Source organism: Podarcis cretensis, assembly GCF_951804945.1.
Source record: "Podarcis cretensis genome assembly, chromosome: 14".
Taxonomy (NCBI): Eukaryota; Metazoa; Chordata; class Lepidosauria; order Squamata; family Lacertidae; genus Podarcis; species Podarcis cretensis.
This window is the reverse complement of record NC_137183.1, coordinates 1,293,321-1,316,293: the sequence shown is the minus strand read 5'-3', so window position 1 is coordinate 1,316,293 and position 22,973 is coordinate 1,293,321. Positions and strand designations below refer to the sequence as shown.

Here is a 22,973-nt window from a genome sequence, read left to right as displayed (position 1 = left end):
CGGCGTATCTGGTCGCAGTGGCGGCGCCAGCATTGCCCCCCATCTGTTAGCACCTCGTACGACACGGGGCCAGTGACCCTGGTGACTGTGGCGGGTACCCATGCAGGGCCTGCCCCAAAATTCTTTGCGTACACTGGGTCCTGGGCCTCGAAGGTCCGGGGGTTCCTGCCTTCCCCCACCACTACCTCATCCTGAGCTCTATCGGGGTGAAGGCGGTCCAATCTGATTGCAAGGCGCCGACCCATTAGTAGTTCAGCGGGGCTCCTGCCAGTTGTTGAGCTGGGGGTGCTGTGCTGTGCTAGAAGGAATGTGGCAAGGCGGTACTCCCAATCCCCTTGCGTCATGCGGCGAAGGGTTTCCTTGGTGGTCCGCACCATGCGTTCTGCTTGGCCATTGGTGGCAGGGTGGAATGGCGCCGAACGGATGTGGCGGATGGCGTTCTGCGCTGTGAAGGTTTGGAATTCTCCTGACGTAAATGCAGTCCCGTTGTCTGAGACGAGAGTGTCAGGGAGCCCGTGGGTAGCAAACAGCCTGCGTAGTACCCGGATGGCTGCGGACGTAGAAGTGGACGGTACCAGTGCGACTTCCAGCCATTTGGTGTAGGAGTCCACCACTATGAAGAATGTTTTCCCCTGAAAGGGGCCAGCGAAGTCCACATGCAGTCGTGACCATGGTGCTCGGGCGGACTCCCAGGACTGGACTGGGGCCCTTGGGGGATCTGGGCGGGATTCTTGGCAGGCCTGGCAGTGTTTGACCCAGGCCTCTATCTCTCCGTCAATCCCCGGCCACCACACATAACTCCTGGCAAGGGCCTTCATTCTTACTACCCCAGGGTGTGTCTCGTGTAGGGCTGTGAGGACCCTTTTTCGGAGGGGCTGGGGAACAACGACCCTGCTTCCCCATAACAGGCACCCCTTGTGGGCCGACAGTTCATGTTTGCGGGTTGTGTAGCCGGCGAATTCTGGCCCGGGGCTGCTGCTGGGCCATCCCCTCCACACCCAGTCCAGGACCCGGGAGATGACCCTATCTTTCTTGGAATGGTGTGCAACTTCTTGTGCCTGAATGGGGCGGTCAGGAAGCAGCTCCAGGCTCATAACCTCTTGTGCAGGTGCTGGGTCAGGGCCTGTTTCCGGTAGTGGCAGCCTGCTGAGGGCGTCCGCATGGCCCATCGCCTTCCCAGGGCGGTGAATCAGTGCATACTGGTAGCTGGTAAGGAAAATTGACCACCTGAGGACGCGAGGAGACAGCACTTGGGGGGTCTGCTTTTCGGGGGCAAACAAGCCAAGCAACGGTTTGTGGTCAGTCACCACGGTGAAGGGCCGCCCGTACAAGAAATCATGGAATTTTTTAACTCCCTTCACGATTGCCAGACCCTCCTTGTCAATTTGTGAGTAGTTCCGCTCAGTTGCGTTGAGTGTCTGGGAAAAGTATGCCACCGGTACCTCTCTTCCATCTGGGAGTTGGTGTCCCAGGACAGCGCCAATGCCATAGGGTGAGGCGTCGCATGCTAGCACCACCGGCAGCCTCTCGTCGAAGTGTGCCAAGACCGAGTTTGAGACAAGCAAGTCCTTGACTGCCTGGAATGCGGCCTCCTGGCGCTGGCCCCACACCCAAGGGGCCCGCTTGTCCAGGAGTCTGTGTAGGGGCTCCGCTACCGCCGCCTTGTGGGGAAGGAAGGAATGGTAAAAGTTCAATAGTCCCAAGAAGGCCTGAAGTTCAGTCTTGTTCTTGGGCGCTGGGGCATCACAAATGGCCCGTACCTTGTCCCCAGTCGGGTGGACCCCTTCTGCGTCCACCATAAATCCCAGAAAGTCCACCTGGGGCACTCCTAGTAGACATTTTTCCCGCTTCACCTTGAGACCTGCTGTCTGGAAACGGTGCAGAACGGTGCGGAGGCGGTCCTCAAACTCCTCTGGTGTGGGCCCGGCAATCAACACATCATCGAAGAAGGGGGTGACGCCAGGAATCCCTTTAAGGAGAGAGTCCATTAGATTCTGGAATATGCCTGGTGCCACGCTGACACCGAATTGCAGCCGCTTTACCCTGAATGCTCCTCTGTGCGTCACAATCGTCTGTGCCTCTGCTGTGGCCTCATCTACTGGCAGCTGTTGATATGCTTGGGCCAAGTCCAGCTTGCCAAAAATTTTCGACCCAGCCAGGGTGGCAAGGACATGGCTGACCACTGGCACTGGGTATGCATGGGCCGTGAGGGCCTTGTTTATAGTACATTTGTAGTCTGCGCAGATGCGGACTGAACCATTAGGCTTGACAGGTGTGACGATTGGGGTTTCCCAGGGGGCATTAGGCACCGGTTCCAGCACTCCTTGCTCCATGAGCCGGTCCAATTCCTCATCTATACGGGGTTTCAGGGCGAACGGGACCCGGCGGGCCTTGAGCCTGACCGGTCGTACTGCGGGGTCAAGCTGTAGAGCAATGGGGGGGCCCGTATACTGTCCCAATTTCCCATCGAAAACCCCCGGAAATTCCTTGCATATGGCGTCCACGTCCACTTGTAAGCTAGTGTGGTTCACCCCGGTGACAGCTAGCCCCAGTGGTCCAAACCATGACAATCCCAGTAGGCTAATGTAGGGGCCCTTGACCACAAGTAAGTCCAGTTGCCGCGTCCGCCCTCGGTATTGCACCCTGAAGGTCCCCACCCCCATTGTGGGGACCTTACGTTTCTGGAAGTCCCGGAGGGTGAATGGGGCCGGCCTGAGTTTGGGACCCCCAGTAGGACACAGTTTCCTTAAGGTCCTTGCCGAGATTATGGATAGAGTTGAACCCGTGTCAAGCTCCATGCGGCATGGGGCCCCCTCTATCTGTACCTCTACATAAATTTTTTCTACGTTGGGGTGGGGCAACTGGTATACCTGGAAGTCCGTGAGCTCCGTCGAGTTGCCTTGGTGCGTTGGGCCCCGGGACCTGGGGTTCTTGGATTGGTCATCTGATGCCTGGCATCGGGTGGGCCGAGCCCGACACACCCGGGCGATGTGTCCCACTTTTCTGCACTGCCTGCACTCTGCGTTGCGGAAACGGCAGGTCCTCCTCTCGTGACTTTCTCCACAGCTTGCGCAGTTCCCTCCTTCTCGTCGAGGCAGCTGTGGTATGTGGGCTGCTTGAGTGCGCTGCTGTACTCGGTGCACCTCCTCCCTGTCAGATCCTGAGTCGTCGGTGAGGTCTTCGTGGTGGACCCTCGGTTGGGATGGCTGGCTCGGCCGTGCCTCTTGCGTCGACCTCTCGGCAGCTTCCGTTGCCAGGGCCTCCTCCAGAGCGACCTGGAACGTTAGGTTCTTCTTAGCGTAGAGGCGTCGTTGCAGCTTCTCATCCCTCAGGCCACCGACGAGGCGGTCACGAAGCATGTTCTCCAGCTCTGAGAAGTTGCAGAACCGGGCGGCTTGGCGGAGAGAGGTCACAAACCCAGTTATGGTTTCCCCAGGGGCTTGCCGCTTTGCATAGAAGGCATTTCGACGAGCTACCACTGAGGGCTGTGGCGAAAAGTGCCCCTTCAGCTGTTCCATTATTGTTTTGTATGGAACAGTAGCAACGTCTTCAGGCGCAAGGAGAGCCCGGGCGATTTCAAATGTCTCCTCTCCGCAAACGCTGAAGAATATTGCCCTCTTCTTGGCGTCTTCTTCATCGGTGACCCCTTTGGCTTCTAGGAGGAAGGTGAAACGGGAGGCGTACGCTTCCCAGTCTCCGGATGCTGGGTTGAACGGCGAGAAGCTGCTGTCGGTTGCCATTCTGAGTTCCTTGTGTCCCGGAGCTGAAGCCTGGATACACGGTGCGAGGCAGCGGTGCGGCAGGTGGCGGTGCTGCGGTGCTGTGTGTGGCAGTCAGCTCAGCGGGATCCCACCTTCGTCGCCAGTGAAATATACTCAGAGTCGCAAAGTGATTTCATGCTCTTTATTCAGCTCATAGTGGTGAGGAGGAATGAATGTCCCCTCAAAGTATCTGCTTTATATACATTATTTACACAATGGGCTGCACATGATTGGCTAATTCCGGAATTCTACTGTAAGCCAATCAGGTTGTGGATTCACTTCAATCTGGAGCATGACTGGGTGGTTCCTGCCAACCAATCATACTGCTGCATTGTTCTAGGACCAATCAGACTGCTGCATTCTGAATCCTATTGTTCTAGGACCAATCAGACTGCTGCCTTTTGGATCCTATTGTTCTAGGACCAATCAGACTGCTGCAGTTTGGATCCTATTTGACTCAGTACATAACAGGAAAATACAAGATCTGCCCACCCGGGAAGAATGGCAGATGATGGTGATGGATTACATGGAACTGGCTGAGATGACTGGCAGAATCTGAGACCAAGGAGAAGAGTTGGTGGAAGAAGATTGGAAAAAATTTAAAGTTTATCTTCAGAAATATTGTAAAATTAAGGAATGTTAGGAAGATGTTGGAATAAAATTAGGTGGTTTTAGCAGAAAAGATATAAAGGATTAAGTAAAAATGAATTGGTGAAAGAAGAGAATGCAAAATCATAATATTTTAAGATAAATTATTAAGATAAAAACAAAGATGGAAAGGATTTGCTGAAATATCTAATTGAACTGGAATACAAAAATGGGAGGTGTGAGGAGGTCAAGGAAGTAAGTGAATGAAAGAAGGGTTGCTGAATAATGGTTTAAAATTAAGGATGCAAAAAGGGAAAGGTATGGGGAAGTCCGGGAAAAGAGGGTTATGGAAATAAGGTAAAGAAAATATGAGTTTTTGTGTTTGTTTTCATGTTGTTTTTGTTTATGTTAAAAAATTTGGAAATTAATAAAAATTTTATTTAAAAAAGAAATAAATTTGCTAGAGGAAGTAAGTGAATGAAAGTAAGTGATGTAAAGGTTTGATCTGTTTTTCTTTTCTTTTTTTGTTTTTGGATGATGTTTGTTTTATATGTATTGTTCTTTCTTTTTCTTTGTTGATTGTTACTTATATTTTTTTTCTTGTAACCTTTTAAAAAATCCTAATAAAAATTTATTATATATAAAAAAATGAAGGTGACCTGGAAACTACAACTAATTCAGAATGCGGCAGCCAAACTGGTGACTGGGAGCAGTCGCCGAGACCACATAACACCAATCTTGAAAGACCTACATTGGCTCCCAGTATGTTTCTGAGCACAATTCAAAGTGTTGGTGCTTTAAAGCCCTAAATGGCCTCAGCCCATCATTCTGCCCGGACGCTGAGGTCCAGCTCCGAGGGCCTTCTGGCGGTTCCCTCACTGCGAGAAGCCAAGTTACATGGAACCAGGCAGAGGGCCTTCTCAATAGTGGCGCCCGCCCTGTGGAGCGCCCTCCCATCAGATGTCAAAGAGCTAAACAACTATCTGACGTTTAGAAGACATCTGAAGGCAGCCCTGTTTAGGGAAGTTTTTAATGACTGATGTTTTAATGTATTTGTACCCAAATACATTATGTAACCACTAAAGGCAGTAGCCATTCAGAACCTTATCTTCCATGAATTTGTCTAAAGCCATCTGAATGGGTGACTGTCACTCTTTCCTGTGAAGGCATATTTCATAATTTAAGTAAATGCCTTGCAAGATAGTTCTTCCTTTGGGCCACTGGGAATCTCACCCCCTTTGGATTCATTGGATGACCAACAAAGGGTGAGAAAAATGGACCTCTGTCCATTTTCTTTACATCATGCAGACTTTTAGACACCTCTGCCATGCCAAAGGATGTAGGGCAGCTATCGGCTGTGACAAAATTACAGAACTTAAACAATCAATTATATGTAAATTACATTGTCATTACATTATTCCAATATATTAATATTAATGCAATGCAAATGGGGGCAGGGAAACTGTAATCAGTTACATATGATTTGGAGATTGAAAAAATAGCAAAAGCACCAAATACTGATTGTATTTGCTAGACTGATTTCCATTCTGGGCATGGAAGAAGTAAGCAAAGATCAGCAATTTCTGCTACTGTTTCCATTTTCTCCAGATGTCTCCTACACCCCTCATTATGATCCCCTCACCTGCCATTTTCCCTAAATGAAATAACCTTTCCTCTCCAGCCCATTGATTGTTATTGCTTATTTATTTCATAAAATGTATACATGGCCCAATTGTGAACAACCTTGAAGCAGTTTATGAAAGGAATAAAACAGTAAATCATTAGTAAAAACAATTAAAAGATTCAGAAAATTAAAACCAGCAATAAACTAAAAACACATCAGCAGTTGAGATATTTGGGTAGGCTTGTCTAAACCAAGATGCTTTAAGCATGCACTGAAAACAGCACAGTCAAGGCCTCTCACATTCACTCTCATGGTGTAAAAGGAAGGATGGTTAAGTCAGTTTCAGTCTGTGGTGTAGATTCACTTTTCGTTTTTACTATTACCAACAAAAGGCTGTTTCAGGTACTGCCCCAAAATGAACATCTTCCATCTGCTCTGAGGAGCCCAAAATTGGCTTTGCAGAAGTGCCAGGGGCTCTCCGTGACTTCACAACAGTTTTAAAGAAAAGGGAAGTTGTGGCAGCAGCTGCTCTGCCTGGCGTGGTCCTTGGTGGACCTTCCCTCACAGTTCCTCTCCTTAAGAAACCAACAGGAGCAGAGACCATGAGATCTCTTTGTAGGACACATACCTGAAATTTCCCTTAGGAAAAGAAGAATCAGCATGAAAAACATAATCCTGAAATGGAAAACAAAAAAAGGCAAATGGTCTTGTCGCCTTAAGTTCTCTTCGCTTGAGAAAGGAAAGAAAAGCAGAAGAAGAGACAGCTGACATGAAGCAACTTGCAAGTGCAGCAGTTATTTACAGTCTTTCATAGAATCATAGAGTTGGAAGAGACCACAAGGGCCATCGAGTCCAACCCCCTGCCAAGCAGGAAACACCATCAGAGCACTCCTGGCATATGGTTGTCAAGCCTCTGCTTAAAGACCTCCAAAGAGGCATCGTTTCCAGGCCTTTGACCATTTTGGTTGCCCTCCTCTGGACACGTTCCAGTTTGTCAGTGTCCTTCTTGAACTGTGGTGCCCAGAACTGGACACAGTACTCCAGGTGAGGTCTGACCAGAGCAGAATACAGTGGCACTATTACTTCCCTTGATCTAGATGCTATACTCCTATTGATGCAGCCCAGAATTGCATTGGCATTTTTAGCTGCCGCGTCACACTGTTGGCTCATGTCAAGTTTGTGGTCAACCAAGACTCCTAGATCCTTTTCACATGTACTGCTCTCAAGCCAGGTGTCACTCATCTTGTATTTGTGCCTCTCATTTTTTTTTGCCCAAGTGCAATACTTTACATTTCTCCCTGTTAAAATTCATCTTGTTTGTTTTGGCCCAGTTCTCTAATCTGTCAAGGTCATTTTGAAGTGTGATCCTGTCCTCTGGGGTGTTAGCCACCCCTCCCAGTTTGGTGTCATCTGCACATTTGATCAGGATGCCCTTGAGTCCATCATCCAAGTCGTTGATAAAGATGTTGAATAAGACCGGGCCCAAGACAGAACCCTGTGGCACCCCACTAGTCACTCTTTTCCAGGATGAAGAGGAACCATTGATGAGCACCCTTTGGGTTCGGTCAGTCAGCCAGTTACAAATCCACTGAGTGGTAGCATAGTCAAGACCGCATTATACCAGCTTCTTTACAAGAATATCATGGGGCACCTTGTCAAATGCCTTGCTGAAATCAAAGTAGGCTACATCCACTGCGTTCCCTTCATCTACCAGGGTTGTAATTCTGTCAACAAACGAGATCAGGTTAGTCTGACACGACTTATTTTTCAGAAATCCATGCTGACTATTGGTGATCACAGCATTCCTTTCTAGGTGCTCACAGACTGTTTGCTTAATGATCTGCTCCAGAATCTTCCCTGGTATTGATGTCAGACTGACTGGGCGGTAATTATTTGGGTCCTCTCTTTCCCCCTTTTTGAAAATAGGGACAACATTTGCCCTCCTCCAGTCTGCCGGGACTTTGCCTGTTCTCCAGGAATTCTCAAAGATGACTGCCAAAGATCACTTCCCTTCTGCTTAGAAATCACTCAAGGTTGAAACTTTAACCGCAACTGACTCCCCCTCAAACACCTCCTCTGGGGAATTAACACGTGATACAACCAAACTAGGGAGTTTCAGAGATGGCTGGTGCCCAATGGCATTGGCAGGGCAGAAGGCAGGAAGACCAGCCTATATTGGCGAGATCAAAGCCAATGATAGGCAGAGACAACTAATTCTAGTTTTGTGTCCATCCTCCTCCCTGCCACGTTGGAAGCTGATTGGTGGTGCCATTCCATGGACTGGTTGAGATTTAGAAGACATGCAGCCAGCGGGTAGCTGAGGTGGACTGAGGCTGGTGGGGTTGTTGCCTTAATGAATGCCACTCCCACAATAGTGGAGACAGTTAAAGGTAAAGGGTAAAGGGACCCCTGACCATTAGGTCCAGTCGTGGCCGACTCTGGGGTTGCGCTGCTCATCTCACTTTATTGACTGATAGAGCCAGCGTACAGCTTCCGGGTCATGTGGCCAGCATGACTAAGCCACTTCTGGTGAACCAGGCAGGACACGGAACTACTTGCACTTTGAGGTGCTTTCAAACTGCTAGGTTGGCAGGAGCAGGGACCGAGCAACGGGAGCTCACCCCGTCGCGGGGGGTTTGGACCGCTGACCTTCTGATCGGCAAGTCCTAGGCTCTGTGGTTTAACCCACAGCGCCACCCACCTCCCCAGCGGAGACAGTTAGCGAAGAATAAACAAGGATGATTTGAGGGTAATTGTCCTTGCAAGCTGCCCACAGGGCCCGGGGTGGGGGTGGGGGAATGAGCTTCACTTGCAAATTGTCTCAGTACCTGGCTCTCGCTCTGGCATGGAATACGGGAGGCAGGGAGGCACTGAGTGCAAAAGTACTTCGCCTATCGTTAACCCTCCTACGCAGCCATTAAGAAGCAGAGGTACCGGTACTTCTGTTTATTAGAGTGAAATTATGACTAATATACAGACACGTGCTGGAGCAGATAGAACAAGATCATAAACTGCTAAATTGAAACAGCTACAAAGCCATTACGATTCAAACTGGAAAGAAGACTTCCTTCGACGTAAAATATGGTATGTGAGGGGGGAGCCTTAACCCTTTCTTTCTACATAAATGATTCGGCAACTCCCCCCCCCCCCTTTGAATGCTAACAAACTGATAAAAGGCAAGAGGAGACAAAAGAGAATGGGGTTATATACATGGATTACAATGAAAAATAGAACTGTGAAAAAAAAAAAGAAAAATAGAACTGTGTGAGAAAATTGAAATGGATTTAAAGCATCAAACTTTCACTGTATTGCCATGGGAGGACCTGGATTTTGAGCTTTGAAGATTGGCCAAGGCTTTCGCAGGACGCCAGATTACTCTCTTTCTATACTCAAACAGTAACAACAACAACAAAAAGAATGAATGAATAGACTTTATTTGCGCAGCCGACAGGCCATAGCATCAAAGGACAAACACCGACAAAAATACATTACGAATATAGTTACCATAAAATCTTATGACAAATTAAAACCCTGGGTAGAAGCTGGATTATCATTCATCCATGACCCTCTGTCCCATGGGCGGCAGCCTTTTCTCTGGTAGATTGTTCCAGGTCAGAATAGTGGATAGACCAGCCAAATTGAAAGATTATAAATATAAATATAACCTCGGAGGGATGGTCAGGACAGGGAGAAAGATAATAATAACCAGATGCAGATAAATTAATAATCTCAGTACTTAAAACTTGGCAGAGGTAATAAAATAATAATAATAAAACGTAATTATAATAATAATAAGATCCTAGGTGAGGAATCCGGGTGACGACACTGATGTCATTCAGATAGCAGCTCTCAGTCTCATTGCTCTCTCGATAAATTTGGCAACCTTCTCTGTTGTCGAGCTGTTCTGGTCGGCTAGGAGTGAGAACAATTTGGCTTCACAAGAGCGGCCCGGGATGGCAGATAGGAGCGGTGTGATGGTCTCGTCCCTGAGATCTCTATATAGGGAGCAAGACAAGAGAACATGTGACACCGTCTCTACGTAGCCAGCTCCACAGGGGCAGAGCCGGTTCTCGAATGAAATTTTTTGATATCTACCTTCAAGAACAGCTGAGGGTAACATATTTAGTCTGGCCACTGTAAAGGCCCGTCTGAGTTTTGGAATGGTTAAGGTAGACAAATAAGGTGCCCGAAAATCAAAGTGGGAGGGGGGCAGATAAGCGTACCAAGCACTAAATTTCTTAATATAGGCCAGATTATTCTGCTGCTCAGTATCCTTCATGCGCTGGTCAATAAGGGTTTTTGCCTTGGGGAGACCCATTTTCAGGAGATGCTGTGCTTGGAGGCCACATGTAAGTAGTTTTTGATGCACTACTTTGGACCACCGACTTCTATGGGCATCTCGTGCTACTAGAGGTAGTAGTCCGGATGGGTTTAAATTTAAGCGAAGCCAATAGTTGAATGTTCTTAACCAGGTCCGGGTTTCGACAGAGAGGAGGCCAGTCTCCAGCCGTAGGGCTACATTTGGTGCGCATGGTGGAACGGCTAGAATCTGTCTTAAAAATTTAGACTGGACTGTTTCAAGTGTGCGGCAATGATTTCCCGTCCAGATTTGGGCCCCGTAAAGTAATTGCGCCAAGGGTTTTGCTTGAAAGACCTCCAGAGCTGCTGGGATATGTCTGCCCCCCTTCGTAAAGTAAAAGCGAGACAGTATTTTGGCGCTTTGAGATGCTTTTTCCCTAGCATATTTATGATGGGCCTCCCAGACCCCTGTGGACTGGAAAACTACTCCGAGGTATTTGAAAATTTTGACCTGTTCTATTGGCTGATTGTCCATCTCCCATCTGTGATGTCTGTGTCTCCTAGCGAAGACCATGACTTTGGTTTTTTGGTGATTAACCACCAGTTGATCTCTCCTGCAGTAGGCTGAGAATTCTCTTAGTAGCCTTTTGAGGCCTACTTTAGTTCGTGATAAGAGAACCGCGTCGTCCGCATAAAGGAGCGCTGAAATTGATTTTTCGGCCAATTTAGGGGCATGAAACTCCAGGGATGTTAGGTATTTGACCATGTCATTTATATATAAGTTAAATAAGGCCGGGGCTAAAATACAGCTACTTGACTCCTTTGGTGGCTGGTACAGGGCCAATTAGTTGCCCATTTACTGAGGTTCTTACATATAACTTGGAGTCTTTATATAGTCTTTTTATCAAGAATAGTAATCTTTTGTCAATGTTGGTGGCATTGAGTTTAGCCCAAAGTTTGACTTGTGAGATCGAGTCAAAGGCCGCCTTCAGGTCAATAAATGCTGCGTATAGAGTCCCACGTGTTTTATTGATGTATTTGTCAATGAGGTGTGCTAATACGAAGCAATGGTCTATTGTTGTTCTGCCCTGTCTGAAGCCGGCTTGCTCCTCTGCCAGAACTGCCTCAGTTTCCATCCAGTCAATTAGTTTGATGTGGAGGTGTTTGGCATACAGTTTGCTGGGGATAGTAAGGAGGCTAATGGGTCTATAGCTCGCTGGATCTGCCATAGGACCCTTTTTATAGATTGGAATAATTACTGCCTCTGTCCAGCAACCAGGTATTATGCCTGTTGAATCGATGTATGTAAATATTGACGCCATTATAGGAGCCCACCAACTGATATTGTTCTTCATGAGCTCTGCTGGAATGTGGTCTATGCCCAGGGCCTTGTTGTTTTTCAGTTGGGCAATTAGTTTCCCCACCTCCTCTATGGAGACAGGAGGCCAATATGGTAAATTCTCAGAGTAGGCACTTGGATCATTGTGCTGAGCTTTGTCGTCATAGAAGAGGGTTTGAAAATATTTCATCCACTCCTGGGGTTCTACAGTACATGTGGGACCAATCCGCTCCTGGCCCAGGAGGCTCATAATGGTACGCCAGAAGGAGGTTGAGTCTTTCTCATTCGAGGCCTTCACTAAATTACACCAGGCCAATCTCTCAGCTTTTTGGTTTTTTACCTTTAATAGCTGTTTGTAGTTTCGTCTTAAATAGATGTAAGCCATAAATAGCGAGGGTGCTCCGGTGTTTCTGTAATTCCAATAGGTTGATCTCAGAAGTTTCCTTGCTTGTCTACACTCCAAATCAAACCATCTCTCTTGATCCTTTGCCCGCTTTGTAACAGAATTAAGTATCTCAGTTGTTAAGAACAACAAAAAGATGGTGTGTGACACAGTTGAAATTACAGCCTCATTCTCTGGGAACAAAGGAAAAGAAAGAGTGAAGCGGAAGCAGCGGTGCTGTGCAGGACATGATGGAGAATAGGAAGAATGAAGAAACAACATGGACAAAATAAACATCACACAGAGCAAATATATGGGATACAGAACTCCTCTTGCAGAAATAAAATTTATTAAATGTGCCTATATGAATGAAAGTAAAAAAAAACCTCTGTAGCTGTTGATAAGGGATTAAGATCAAGATGGAATGTTAATGGATTAATTAAGACTTCGGAAGCAAGATGAAATAAAATTATCTCACCTTGAAATCTAGTACACAGGAGGCCACGCAAAATGTATAATTGACTTTATAATTTATATATATTTGAATTTGAATTGTAATTTGAGATTGTTAAAATGTGGTTTATTTTGGATTTTAGAAATTGAAAATTAAGAATTTTTTTTTAAAAAAAAGAGTGGTTGTGGGGTTGTTAGCCAGTAGCTCAAATGGAGGAGCCTTACCTGGGACGTTCTACTGCACAAGCAGCACTCCTAGTCATTACAATAGAGCCTCTGAAAGAGAGCTTCTAAGTGTTACAGTAAAATCTGGGTGCGAGGCTGCTCTGCCACCCAGCTCGTCGGACTAAGTCCGCGGGTCCCTGCGGAGGAAAATGAGCTCAGCCAGAGACAGGAGCAAGCTGCAGAAGATCCAAGTTTATTGCGCAACAGGTTCAAGGCGAGATTGAACAGCGAGAAAGGGGTGACATGAACTTTTGAAACTTCCCTCCATGTCCCATAATACAGTGCAAAATACATCATAGTTACATCATGAATACATTAAAGAGAGGTTGGGTTACACGGATTACATCATGAATACATTAAGAAGAGGTTGGGTTACACAGGATTAACATATGGTGGGGGGGATAAGCAGAGCTGGAGATATGCACAGATAAACACTTCCTGAGTACCGGTGATGAGAAGACAATGGTCCAAATATGTATAGTCTGCCACCTGGCATTGCCCAGAGGAAAGGCTGGGCAGAGCGATTTGACCGGATTAGGGTCTTCCTGAGTAAGTGACACCTCGCTCGAGGGATCATAGCGGCAGGGGAGGTGTCATGGAGTCCTGAAGAGACTGAGCTGATTGGCACCAAAAGCAAGGAAATCAGAGTCGTGGTTGATTTTATACGAATTTTAAGGATTTTAGTCCGTTTTTATATTGGTGATTGAAGTCGGAAACGAAATAGATACATTGTTGCAAGATTTGACACTTTTATGAGTTCACAAATTTCGGTTCCATTGTTCTCCCAGCGGGGAGACGTCAGCAGCTTGTCAAGAGGTTAAATGAGGCGTGCAGGAGCTTGCTGAGCTAGCTCTGCAAAGCGAATGCATGGTTCTGATTGGGTAGAACACAGCCATTGAAAGGAATGGGGAATACAGCTTCATACGGTCAACCCACAGTAAAGATAGAGCGAGAAAGAGGCTTAAGAATTTGGGCTTATTTTGCCCGTGTAGGAAAGGAAAAGGCACTTTATTTATGGGGCTTGGGGTAGAGTGTGGTGCCTGTGCAACGGCGTGGGGGCCGAGGGGTCGATGCAGGGCTGGGTGGCCCCGAGGTCATCGCCTCGGACCCTCTGGTGACCGGCGGAAGGCTGAAGGAAGGCATGCCCCCCCTTCCGTATCATAAGCAACTCTTGCCCATAGCTCAGACCTCAGTCTCCAGCTCTTCTGTCCTTGGTGGCACCCCAGGGAGACCTCTTCTGAGGAGCAGGCTTGGCACCACAGGGAGAATTCCAGGTCACGTCCACAGCATACATTTAAATCTGATTTAAATTGCATGGCTTTCCCCAAAGCATTGTGGGAACTATAGTTTGTTAAGAGTGCTGGGAACTGTAGATCCAGGAGAGGTAAATTACACTTTCCAAGACAATGTTAGATGTGGTCTAAATGACTATAGCTCCATTAACCCCTCCAGCCACATCCCAAGCCCTGTCTTGCTGCTCCTTCTCCACCACCACCCTTGGCCCCCTCCTTGGGCTGCCAGAATGCTCTGTCCCCCCTGGAAAGAGCAGGGATTGTTTGCCTTCATAGCCTGTGCTCTAATACTTTCTCACAAATTGCACTCATTCCCTTGCCCCACCCCCACCCCCTTGAACCATCTCTCCCTTTAGTCCTCACCTGATAAAACCTAGGAGACCTTCACTGCAGCAGGTGAAAATGAGTGAACTTGAAAGTTTCAAGATCCATAAATGCTCCGGACTTGCTCGTCGCATTCTGGGCCTCTGCGCGTATCACCCTGATAAGCCACTAGGTGGCAGAACAACATTTCCTCTCTCTGACATTCTAAATCCAACTTAATTGTTGCTCAAAATAGGGAGAAGGGGCAGACTGCATAAAATGGGGTGTGTAGATTAGAACGGGAAAGCAAGATATGCCTAGTGTAGGCAGAGTGAGAGTCCTCACTGTGCATGGAAAGGAGTATAAAGCAGGAACAGGGCTTGGACTGAACTCTAATTCATGTTAACTAATTCACTGAATTAATTCAGAAATCTTGGAATTGCACCTGAAAGTATTTCCTATAATTTCCAGCTGAACTTAATGTGAATCGAGTTCCTTCTGCTGTGGAACTCTGGGTGTTTTTCAATTCAGTTTGACTAAAGTTTCAGTTTAATAACCCCCGGGGGGAAGGGTTGTCCCTTAACTCACTGCATTTACCATTTCTGCATGTCTGAAAAGTGATGCCAGCTGTTGAAACTTAAAGACCAAAATACTTGGAGGAGTTAAATAATACCATTGTTAACATGACACAGTGGGCGGGGGGGGGGGTGTCTAGATGTTTTCTGAGGTATATTTTATACTTTAGCAGGCAGCTTGCGAAATTCTGAAGGCAGCAGCTGGTTGGGCACATTGAGGACACATGGGCAAATTGTGAATTGTGAACAGAATTCGTTCCTTTTTGGAGGCAGTTGAACTTTCCAAGCAGTGACCAGCAATGGGGGATCTTAGGCCCAAGGGGAATGTGGCCCTCCAAGCAGAGGGGCCAAGTTCCACACCAACCTTGTTGCATGTGTGTGATGTTACAAGGCCCAAGGAGGCCCGGTGGGACCCTCAAGATTGGGGATGGCTCAGCCTCATCCCCACATGTGGGGCGGGGGCTGAGCTGTCCTCCGCCCCATAGAGTTCCTGCCTCTGCTGCCAAGCCTGCCTCTCTACTTTACCTCTGGATAAGGAAGAACTTCCAGGAGGATAAGGAGGATTCAGGTAGGTGGCCGTGTTGGTCTGATGCAGTAGAAATATATATAAAAAACAAAAAACAAAAAAATTGTCCAGTAGCACCTTAGAGACCAACTACGTTTGTTCTTGGTATGAGCTTTCATGTGCATGCACACTTCTTCAGCTCTCTTTCCTTTCCTGTGTGAAGAAAAATGAAGGGGAGAAGACCAGTACTGTTTTTCTAGGGGTACTCAAGGGTTCTCAGTACCGGCACCTCCCCCCCCCCCCAGGTTAAAAGTGTGGCACTTACTGTAACAACTTCATGGTGAGTACTGGCACCTTTTTTTCTTTAAAGAAAGCAAGCACTGGAGAAGACCATTTGCCTTTCCCCCCATTTGAGTATTATGTTTTTTGTGCTGATTCTTCCTTTCCTCAGCAACATCTCAGGGGCATCTCCTACAAAGAGATCTCACGGCCTTCATCCCTTTTGGTTTCTTAGAACTGTAAGGTCCTACCCAGGATCTCTCTGTTGCCCAGAAGCAGAATTCCTACCCATTTTGCCTTTGGAAAGAGTCCTTATGGTGGCAGGAAGAGAACTCCAGATCCAATGGCATGAATCGAGATTTGTCATAGCAAAGATGATGATGGTGAAATGAAATGATGGACAACAACTCCCACCATCCATGACCATTGTCCATACTTGCAGGATGTGGTGGAAGGTGGAGCCCATGAGCATCTGGAGGGCCAGACATTCCCCATCCCTGAACCTGTTCACCTCCAGGTGCAATACCCAGGAAGCATGGACTCTATAGACTCTAAGCTGGTTTTAAAATATGTAAACCTTTAATTCTCGAAGCTACAAACATGAGTCTGAGCAAACTGTGGGAGGCAGTGGAAGACAGGAGTGCCTGGCGTGCTCTGGTCCAGGGGGTCATGAAGAGTCGGACACGACTAAACAACAACAACAACAAACCTTCAATTCTGCTCCCAGTGCTTTGTCTGAAATTTGGATATACTGGTGGCTAGAGTATCCAATACGGGACGCAGGTGGCGCTGTGGGTTAAAGCCTCAGCGCCTAGGACTTGCCGATCGAAAGGTCGGCGGTTCGAATCCCTGCGGCGGGGTGCGCTCCCGCTGCTCGGTCCCAGCGCCTGCCAACCTAGCAGTTCGAAAGCACCTCCGGGTGCAAGTAGATAAATAGGGACCGCTTACCAGCGGGAAGGTAAACGGCGTTTCCGTGTGCGGCTCTGGCTCGCCAGAGCAGCGATGTCACGCTGGCAACATGACCCGGAAGTGTCTCTGGACAGCGCTGGCCCCTGGCCTCTTAAGTGAGATGGGCGCACAACCCCAGAGTCTGTCAAGACTGGCCCGTACGGGCAGGGGTACCTTTACCTTTACCTTTAGAGTATCCAATAGTCAGACAACGAATTGAAAACAGTACTGGTAGTTTGCATATTTTCCAGCTGGCTATATTCCTTCTAGCAGAGACCAATTTGCATTTTTCCTTTAGCAACTTACGCAGAATTATTTGCATGATGTTCCACTGTGATGCCTAACCTTGTAATGTCATAATTCAACCAACAGCAGCAGGTCTAAATATATCAAAATGCAGAGCTGGCAGCACAGAAGATCTGGACTTGTGATTGGTTTCCTGGCTGCCAATCTTTATGCTTGTTTGCTTCTACATCCTGTTTCCAAGCACAGCTCTGAATTCATGATGGACAGGTGCTTCTTCTTCTTCTTTTAAAACCATATGACAACCAAAAGCTGGGTTTCACAATATTTTAATGAGAGCTCGTGGGCTGTACAATGAGCATTACACATTCGTTAAAATGAGAAAATGCACAACCATTCAGGGGTTTTTTAGCCATCTGCTTGTATCTTTTTCTGAAATATTAGGTTAGACTACTTCTTTCTAAATCTTCTGCATTTCAGGAAGCAGTCAAGAAAGAAGCTGCGCCTGTTTGTGCCTTTCCTGGAGGTTCAGTTGCACAAGGAAAAGGCTGTCAAAACCAAGTTGAATGTGACAATTGTGTTATGGCCCTGATCACTATTTATTTATCCCATTAATGAATCACTTCCCATGAGGCATCCCAAAGCAATTTGCAAAACACTAAAACATATATAGAACGATGGCATATATAAAAACAGTGCTTTTTTCTGGGGGGACACAGGGATACACATACCCCTAAACATTTTGTGAATCTAAATTTGACCTCATGGAGGGGCAGTATTTCAATATGAGTAGGAAAATGATATTACCCCTAAACATTTTTAAATAAAAAAGCACTGTATAAAACAGATGTCTGTGGGTGTGTTACAACAACACCTATGTATAAGGTCAATTCCAATCCTGTACAGGTAGCAACTGAGATAAAACCCTCACTGAAAGAGGACAATAGAGAAGGTGTCTGTCCGGCATGTGGTGGGAGGGAACTGCAAAGGGTGGGGGCCACCACATTCAGTTGCAGTATCATGTAGAGCAGACTTCCTGATACTATAGGACAGGGGTTGGCAAGGTTTACCTCACCTGGGCTGGTTCACTCCAGTGGAGATCCCTCTGTGGGCCTGATTGCATGCGCGTGTGAGCATACGCGCCCACGATTTCCAGCATCTGCGCATGTGCGGATGCGATTTCCAGCGCAGCGGAACCGAGTCCCCGCACCACGCTGTGCCAGTTTAGCACAGCACGTGGGGACTCGCCGAGCAGGCAGCTCAGTTCGGGGGCAGCTCATGGGCCGGTTAAACGACCCCTGCGGGCCGCTTGTGGCCCATGGGCCTTAGGTTGCCTACCGCTGCTATAGGATCTGCAAGATGCCTTCTCCAGCAGAGTGCAGAGATCGGTTGGGTATGCAGGGCATGAGGCAGTCTCAATCCAGATGTTGCACCTGCTTTGGCCCTTTGCAGAAATTATAGCTAATGGGGGAAGAGAGAGGAAGTAGATTGAGGGGAAATGTGCTGAAGGTCAAAGCCCCCATTTCCTCATCATCGCTCACCTAATCAGATTAGTAGCCCCATGTTTCAAGGAGAAGGAAAGAAAAGTTGCAGGTGATCCCTCTCATGGTCTCCTTTTGACCCAGTACACCTTTCACTTGAAAGAGGCTTCATGGCACTCTCTGGCATTTATTTGCTTATTTAGATTATTTCTATCACTCTCTTCACCCAACTAAGCTTCCAGAGGATGTTACAAGCAATCAGTTAAAATAAGGCAGTCCCAGCCAACAGGCTTACAATCTAGAAGGCACAACACAAAAGGAAAAAGGACCCGGGAGGGAAGAAGAAAACCAATCCCCAAAGTCAAATAAGTAGTTCTTATAAGAACTGGCTGAAATGGAAACCGTTCGGAGGTAGAAGCTGCCTGTCGGAGCTGGCCTTCAGCAGTTGATGGCATGAGCCCTACTTCCCATCTCTCCCACTGAAGCAGTTTGGGGCCCTTGCCTCTGGCGTGCCATGCAAAGACAGGGTCAGTCTGCAGTGCCGGGCCCACACTGCCTCATCTAATACGAAAATGAGCCAATAAGGAAAGAGTTCATGTTTTCCCTATTTTTAGCAGATTTGCAAATGAAGGAACACCATGCAAAAGTGTAACAGACTTTATTCAAATGCAGATACATTGCCTGCTTCCATTTTGAAGGGGGTGAGATGATCAGGAGAACAGAAAAGCTAATATACCTTTTCAAACTATCTGGGTGTTTTGGCTCCAATAGAGACAGAACTGAGCAGTGGTTGGGCTTTACATTTCCAGAGGTGGGAAAATCAACCACTGTCTGCTCCATCACCCCAGCAGCCCTTGGGGTAACCAAACGGAGCCTCGTTGGAGCATCTGCTACAGCCTCCAACATTCCCATCTTGAGCCTGGCCAAATACAAAGACTCTGCTTAGGGTCCTGCCAGTTCCACACACCCCACGGAAAAACCCCAGTCTTTGCCATCCAGCCTGAGAAGAGTTCTGGAGAACACAGAAGGAGGCATGCTATTTTGTGCACACTTTTAACAGCTGTGCAGAACGAGGGGAAGTGAGCAAACTAAGTTTTTTCCTCCTGTGCCTGCTGAAAATGAGTTGAAATGCTTTCTCACACAGGCATGTTTTGCCAGTTTTCTAGACCTAGGAGGTGCATTTCTGGGGTGGGGTACAAAAAAATGGCCCCTGGAAGTATGGTGTTCCTCTTAGTGGCCACTAGTTGGCACTGTCTGAACACCTTTCCAAGTGTTACTATATCAGGGCTGGCAAAACAACAGGCTGTGAGCCACACATGTGCACTCGTGCGCACTGGCAGAGGAAGAGGAGTCCGGGGGGAGCGCACCACCCCCCGGCAGCATGATCCCAGTGGGGTGCCATCGCAGCTGCCCCCCTCCCGCGCTGGGCGCCATGCCCCCGCAGGTGGCACGTCACGCCCCCAGGATGTGCATCACGCCCCTGCAGGCGGCACACCATGCCCTCAGGACGTGTGCCAGCCCTGCCCCACCTGGTCTCTGCCCCCCCCCCCCACGGTGCCATAGCATGAAGCTCCGTCACTGCTCATACACACACACACAACGTTTTTGTAGTTCACCAGAGAAACCCTCAAAATTATATTTTAAAAAACAAAATTTTGGCTCTTCCTGCTTTGACTCTATGATGTCAAAAGGTTTTTGTGACAACCCTGCAGAACCCCATCTAGTGTACTTTTTAAAAAACAGAATGTTGGCATGTGGCCCCTGGAGGGTTGACCATGGCACAATGTGGCCCTTGGCCTGAAAAATGTTATCCACCCTAATAGTGCTTGTTTGTTCTTTGTTTGCTTATTAAATTTACATCCCAGCCTTCTGCCCAATGGAGCCCTGGGCTGGCAATGATGAGTAACATCTTGTAAACAATTCCAGTATGGATCTGGACTAGGAAAGATCCCAACTTAAAAGGCTTGCTGGAAGAGGAAGATCTTCAGTGGATGCTTAAAGGCAACAGAGATGGCACCTGCCTAATATTCACAGGGAGGGGATTCCCAAGGGGAGGAGTCACCACACAAAAGGCCCAATTCCAACATTGCATAGATGGGCCTCCTGAGCAGACGGCATTTGCAGGAGATGCTCCCTTGCAGTGCTCATTGATCAATTGGATATCAATTGGAAATAAGGGATGAGACGCTGCTTCCAGTTCCAAGTGATACACACCAAAGCCAGCACCCTGACCTTAGCTCGGCAGCCGGTACGGTTCTTTCCATTCTTTATGTAGGTCCACCTTTAACTGAGAATGGATTCCAATTTCTCCCCGCATTCCTAATGGCTACAGCCATGATGGCTGGGTTCTGCCTCCCCTGTTGCAACTGATATGCTTCTGAATAACAGCTGCTAGGGGTCACATGTGGGCCTTGTTAGTGCATTGGCCAGGATTTGGCATGGGGTGCATTGACACTGATTGGATCACTTGGTTAACAAGAAGAGCTGCTGGACCTCTGCTAACAGTGAAGTGCAATGGTTAGAGTGTTGGACTGTGACCTGGGAGACCAGAGTTTGCTTCCCCACTCAGCGGTGAAACTCACTGGGTGACCTCAGGCCTACCTCACAGGGTTGTTGTGGAAATTAATAAGGAGTAGGAGAGCTGTATGTGTCACGTAGAGCTCCTTGGAGAAAAAGGTGGGATAAAAATGCAACAAAATACAATAGCTAGAGGTTCAGGCTCTGTCAGACAATTTGAAAGTCACATGAGTTGCCCCAAAGTAAAGTTGCATGCTATCCCTGCTATTGAGGAAACATGATCCTCTGTTTATATTTTTACTCTTTGGAAGAGAAAGCTGTAAGCAAATGAGATCTCTAGGAGGCTATAATACAAACCACGCAACTCTTCCTTTCCTCCCCTCCCTCTTTCAGCTATTTCCATCTCTGGATAAATAATAGGCACCGCAATTTGCTTGAGGGATGGAAGCCAGCCTGGAAATTGAGAACCAGCCATCCGAGATGCTCAAGGACCTGGTGCTGAGGTGGTTTCTGCAGACGCAAGTTCCTCTTATGTTACAGGACGGCAGCTTGCCAGAATGGTTCCATGGATTCATTACAAGGAAGTAAGGAGAAAAGCACTGAAATGAATGTTTTAGTTAATTGCCACTGTCTTTTGAAGTAGATGATTTGGGATTGATGGGAGGCTGCTGGTTTTGTACCTTTCTCTTTTTATTAAGAAAAGAAAATGTGCTTAACAGGAGAGTCCATGATAGGGTTGCTGTGGGTTAGTGAGTAGATCATCGGGATAGGATTTATTAGATCCACTTTTCTTGAGGACTTTTAAAAAATGCAAACTGATGTGGAAATGTTAAGAACTGAATTTACAATTGGAAAAATGAGAAATGGAGAAAAAACATAAACTGACAGAATCTTTCATGTCTAGCCTCTACTTCTGTACCAAATCAGGCTGTGACATTATAAAAGAAGCTGTCTCTTTGTACAGGCAAACTGAAGAGCAGCTGAAAGAAAAAAGCTTTGGCAGTTTTCTCATCCGATTAAATGAGAGATCGTTTGGATACATCCTCTCCTACAGGTAAGCTTTTGAGTTTAGATTGTCTCTTTGGGCTGGAAAATGTCACCATTTTCAAATTGTCTTATACTGGGTTTTTGTTTGTTTGTTTTGGACTTCCAGCAGAACATCATGTAGAATCACTGCTCTCGCTCTCTGCCATTCTCCTCCAATAGGCAGTCCGCTTTCTGTGGCCACTCAGTCCCCATGGGGTGGTTTGGGTGGATGGCCACCCCAAGGGTTGCTGCCTCTATATAAATTTGGTGTTCTTCTGAAAGCCCTGGGCCCCTTCAAGCCTCCTGAAAGCTTTCTCTCTTGTGTGTAGATGGTCTTAGGTAGACTACTTAGGGAGCAGCATGTGTCACCCGAGCACTGGAAAGAGAAGGAATGATGGGGCAACAGGGAACAAATTCCAGAGATGCATGTAATTTGAGGCCACTGACTGCAATCAGGAGGAAATGCAATACTGTGATGCAATACTCTCAGTTGTCCCTCCTAAGACTGAATTGAATCAAGTTCTACTCAGAATAGACCTGCTGAAATGAGTGGAACTAAGTTAGGCATGTCCATTAACTTCAGTGGATTTACTGTGGGTTGATTTTGGATCAAATTCTGCAGGTTTCATCTACAGGTGGTGAGATCCATTGGTGATATTGTTTGGCTCTGTTGACACTGAAATGATTATTTTGGCCGTAGGTTTATAAGTGGGGTGGGGATGGATCCTGGTCTACCATCCTTAAGCGATTGTTTGGTAAGTGTATGGGATATGGCAGCTTCCCTCTGGCAGCTTGCCCTGTGGAACTCCATGCCAGTAGAGTTTCAGCAGGAACTATTTCTGCCTTCTTTTAGCCACCTTCTGAAAAACTGTATAGTGACTGGTGTGGCTAGCAGCCCTTGATAGCCTTATTCTCCATGGATTTTTACAGGCTTCTGAGTTGGTTTGTGGGAAAGTTCCTTCTCCTCTCAGGGTGCCATTTGTGATGTCCTCAGCATGGCCAGGTCATGGACAGGACACCTCCGCCCCACATGTGTGAGAACTTGAAGCTCTGGTGCTGCCAATTTTGTTACAGAGCAGAGCTGGCCTCCAGGTGGTGATGGACTCCAGCTCCCCACAGCCGTAGCCAGCGGG

At 47.3% G+C, this 22,973-nt stretch overlaps 1 protein-coding gene and 1 long non-coding RNA gene across 6 annotated transcripts in view; one reads left to right on the top strand and one right to left on the bottom strand.

Moving 5' to 3' along the window:
* Positions 1 to 22,973, bottom strand: part of LOC307203028 — a 42,422-nt gene that overhangs the window by 13,828 nt on the left and 5,621 nt on the right. The gene's annotated exons all lie outside the window — the stretch shown is intronic.
* Positions 21,246 to 22,973, top strand: part of SH2D7 (SH2 domain containing 7) — a 60,699-nt gene continuing 58,971 nt past the window's right edge. For all 5 annotated transcript variants that reach the window (XR_013833049.1, XM_079953330.1, XM_079953328.1 and 2 more), the window contains exons 1-2: positions 21,246 to 21,398; positions 21,779 to 21,868. Coding sequence is in view for 4 of the 5 variants with exons in the window: in XM_079953330.1 (XP_079809456.1) it covers positions 21,256 to 21,398; positions 21,779 to 21,868 (233 nt within the window). In the remaining variant the exon portion in view is untranslated. The remainder of the gene's footprint in view (positions 21,399 to 21,778; positions 21,869 to 22,973) is intronic.